The sequence below is a fragment of the Orcinus orca genome, chromosome 5 (genome assembly GCF_937001465.1).
Source record: "Orcinus orca chromosome 5, mOrcOrc1.1, whole genome shotgun sequence".
Taxonomy (NCBI): Eukaryota; Metazoa; Chordata; class Mammalia; order Artiodactyla; family Delphinidae; genus Orcinus; species Orcinus orca.
Window position 1 is genome coordinate 146,961,358 of NC_064563.1, and position 4,220 is coordinate 146,965,577.

General features: G+C 56.8%; 1 protein-coding gene across 1 annotated transcript; it reads right to left on the reverse strand.

Annotated features, from left to right (window-relative positions):
- Window positions 1-333: 333 nt before the first annotated feature.
- CSTB (cystatin B) lies at window positions 334-4,220 on the reverse strand. Its single transcript, XM_004264604.4, has 3 exons — window positions 4,061-4,220; window positions 1,061-1,159; window positions 334-646 (listed from the first exon to the last, which is right to left on the reverse strand). The coding sequence occupies exons 1-3, from the start codon at window positions 4,124-4,126 to the stop codon at window positions 518-520; spliced, it is 294 nt and encodes a 97-aa protein (XP_004264652.1). The 5' UTR covers window positions 4,127-4,220; the 3' UTR covers window positions 334-517.

Here is a 4,220-nt window from a genome sequence, read left to right on the forward strand (position 1 = left end):
CTGGACCGCCAGGGAATTCCCTCAAATCCTGTATTTTAGAGACAGGATAGAGTCACAGCAACGGAGGCGTGTGGAGCTGCGGTTAGAACACAGGCTCCTGGAATCCTGGGTCTACAGCCCGCCTGCTGTGACCTGGGCATCCCCCACCCCTGCTCGGCCGCTCAGGGGGAGGGGTCTCAGGCCGCACGAGGCCCAGCGGGGGCTCCACCCTGGACAGCTCGCACCTCGTGACACCTCTCTACTGTGATTACGGCTTCAGATGAAGAAAAAACCCCAAAACAGAAAATTTGTGAACACTGAAAAAATACATACATTTAAAGATAACACAAGCCCTCCTTGAAAGTAGTTTACTTAAGATCATTGACTGGGAGAAAAAAATGAACACAATGAAAATGAGGAATAGAGACACCGGAGAGGTGCATCCCCCCCCCACCCCGAGTGGCGCCGCGTGAGGTCCCAGACGCAGGTTGGCAGTGGAGAGACCCACATGGGCGACGGGCTCTGTGCAAAATCGGGACTAGAAGTAGGTCAGCTCGTCGTGCCTGCCTTTGTGGGTCTGGTAGCTGGCCAAGGCCAAGGGCTTGTTCTCGTGTGGGAGGCTTTCAAATACTCGAATGTGCACGAAGTTATCATCATCCACTTGAACCTGGAAAGACAGTCCAGTGAGCGGCGGGCGTGGCCTCCGACCCCTGCTCCACTGGCCTCGGCTGGACTGGGAGAAAGGCCCTGGGTGCCAGGAGGCCATGTCCCTTCAGGTGACCAGCGACTGGGCTGAGGACATTCCCACCTTCCTCCATCGAGTGCACAGGACGCCCTCGTTGCCCCAGCCAGCACCCGGCACCCACACTCACTCCATCAGAGCCCCGAGTCCCCGAAAGGCTCGGTCCTCCCCTCCAGGAGGCTGTGCACACACGTGCACACACACACACGCATGCTCATTTTAGATGGCCAGCAACCCCCTGAAGCTGGGGGCTGCCACTCGACCCTCTTAAGCACCCCTGCCCAGGCACCTAGGTGCCCCCAATTCAGGCCAGACCCTCCAAAGAGGCTGACATCCCACCTTGATGAAGAAGACCCTCCCGGCGACCACCTGGCTCTTGAACTCCACAGCCTTGAACATCGGGAACTTCTTCTCCTTCTCTTCCAGCTGGGCCCTCACCTGGGGGAGGAGAGAACGGAGAGACACGTGCACTTACTTGAACTAAGTGTCACGGCTGAACTCTGATGCCGGCCCTCTACAGACTTTCTATAACACGACTGTTCTTCACAACTGAGCAGACACATTAAATTGTCAGCTCTGATGATAAAGTATAGAAAACAGCTCTCTAATTCTGCCGAGTTTCAACGGTACTATTTCTCTGTATCATTTTCCCCTTCTTTTCCAGGCATGGAATAGTTTGATACTTTCATCATCACGACAACGTATGTAAGCTCATACCCTGTTTGTCTCTTTTACTTAACAGACAGTTCATTGCAAAGAGTATATATAGTTTTTTAATTACTCTTTTAAATTCTTTTTTTTAATTTTAATTTTTGCTGCATCGGGTCTCAGTTGCCGAACGTGGGCTCTCCATTGCGGCGTGCGGGCTCAGTAGTTGTGGCGCACAGGCTCAGTAGTTGTGGCACGTGGGCTTAGTTGCTCTGCGACATGTGGGATCTTAGTTCCCTGACCAGGGCTCAAACCTGCGTCCCCTGCATTGGAAGCAGGATTCTTGACCACTGGACCACCAGGGAAGTTCCTAATTACACTTTTATTTGCTTATTTTTAAAGAAATTATATTTATTTATTTATTAATTTATTTTTGGCTGCATTGGGTCTTCGTTGCTGCTTGCGGGCTTTCTCTAGTTGCAGCGAGTGGGGGCTACTCTTCGTTGCGGAGCATGGCCTCTAGGCATGCGGGCTTCAGTAGCTGTGTCACGCGGACTTCAGTATTGTGGCACACGGGATCCGTAGTTGTGGCACCCGGGCTTAGTTGCTCCGCAGCATGTCGACCTTCCCAGACCAGGGATTGAACCTGTGTCCCCTAAACTGGCAGAAGGATTTTTAACCACTGCACCACCATGGAAGTCCCTAATTACTCTTTTAAAATTGAAAGCTAAAACAGTTAAAAATGTTAAACTAAATTTAATATTAAATTTAATCTTCCATCTTCTAGATGTGCCTTAGTTCTCTTAAGAATTCCCAATTTCTTGTGACAGATAATGCAGCAGATAACACTTTTGCTGGGAAATTGCTCTGCTGCGTTTTTAGATGATTTCTCTAGGGTGCACTGCCTTTGGGCGGAGGCTGTCCCTGATCCTTCGTGTCAGACGGTAATCACACTTTCCGATGAGTCCTGTTTTCCAGGGTCTTGGCCTTTTGGGAACCGAGCATTCTGATGGAGGAAGGGGGGAGCAGGTTGTTCTGTCTTGACTTTAAAACCTAATCTAGTTTCAAAGTGCTCCGGCTGCTCTCTGGGTTACCGGCAGGCACTAGAGCACGCTGACTCTGCACGGCAGTCCCAGGACCGGTCCTAGAGGGCCGGAGGATTTCACTGAAGCCGGAAGCGTGCTGCTTTGGGAGCTGAGGGGGTCACCGCCACGCATGCCAGCGAGTGCCGGTGGCAAAGGCCTTCAGGGAGGGGGGCTCCCTGTGGATAAGGTGGGCAGAAAGGACAGGAGGGAGGGTCAGGAAGTGAGAAGGCGGGCCGCCTTCTCTCCACGCAGCTGCCACGGCTCCCACGGCAGTGCGCGTGTCCCCAGGGGCTGGTGCCCACCTGCGTCTGAACACTCCCCCGTGGGGCCCTCCTTCCTGCCAGGTGCCTGCCAGGTCTGCAGGGAACTGACCCTGCAGACAGTTTACAAGACCAGGGGGGTGAGTGACACCCACAGACCCTCCTGGGAGTCTGAGATGGAATCGTCTCTCTCTCTGCTTCAGGGGGGCTTGCACAGAGCCCCCGAGGACTGATTGGCTTGAGAAAACCCTAAAGGAGGTGGCGGGACAGAGCATGTGCAGGCGGCGAACGCCAGGCCAGGCCAGGCCTGAGGGACGGCAGGTCACTGACACCGCTGCCTGCCGGCCAGGAGAAAGATGAGCTGGGCTGTAGCCAGGGGGTGTGCAGAAGGCCCCGGGTCACTTAGGAAGCTGCCAGTTCCCGGCCCTGAGGGGACCAGGTGGGGCAGAGGGCCAGGGAGGGCCCTAGGACAGGGCTGGAGGAGACGGGGGCGGAGTGCAGCACCACGACGTCTTTCTGACCCGGGCCGGTCTCTGGCCTCTGATCTTCTCATGTGCAGCCCAGACTGTCCCAAAAGCGTCAGTACAAAGGGCCACCAGATGGTGCCCATGCCCCTCACAGAGACCACCCAGCACAAAGGCAGCCTCCTTGTTCCCAGGGGCAGTGAGAACGGTCCACTGACATATCACTTTCAAGGAAATGACCCCAAATGAAGGGGCCCTTTGAGACAGTAACCCTTCCCTCCCAAGTGAGCTGACAACACATTTAAAGTTCACATGATAAGCGGGGAATTCTCAGGCCTGGAAAACCACGAAGAGGCGGGAAGGGGTCTTGCTTGTCAAGAGCCGACTTTGCTGACACACGAGGATAGGCAGGGCAGGCCCGGCTCCTCCCACCCTCACCTGATCCTTGGGTGCAGGTGCCTTCCTCGGAACCCGGCCCGACAGCTGCCCAGGGTCCGAACCAGGCTCTGCCTCCGCGACCCAGGCTGGACTGCGTTTCGAAGCTGTTCATTTGGAGAGAACCTCAAACGTACACGAAAGTGCTAGACTAACAGCCTGAGTCTAGGACGCCTGTGGACCCTGTCCCCGGACTCACTCAGGGTTACTTCACCCCTCCTACTGTACCGTTTGCTCTCTAAGTGCTTTTCCCCAACGGGCACGTCGCGGCCCTACCCCTGTGGACACCTCCGCTCGCGGGTGCGCTTCCCAGGCGGGGAGGGGCATCGGCCTGCGCCCAGCCCGGCCCACGGCGGGATGCGCTCGGGCGCACCGCCTCTGTCCCAGCGGCGATGCCTACGGACTGCCCGGGCCCCCAGGACCCCATCCGCCCCCCGGGGCCCTGACCTGGTCGGCGATGGCCTGGGTGTCGGCCGTGGCCGGCTGCGTGGGGGTGGGCGCGCCGCACATCATCTCGGCGGCGGGCGTGGACACCAGGCGGCGGGCACTCGGGAGCAGCGGACGCGCACGAGCAGCGGACGCCGGCGGGAGCAGCTGACCGAAACCA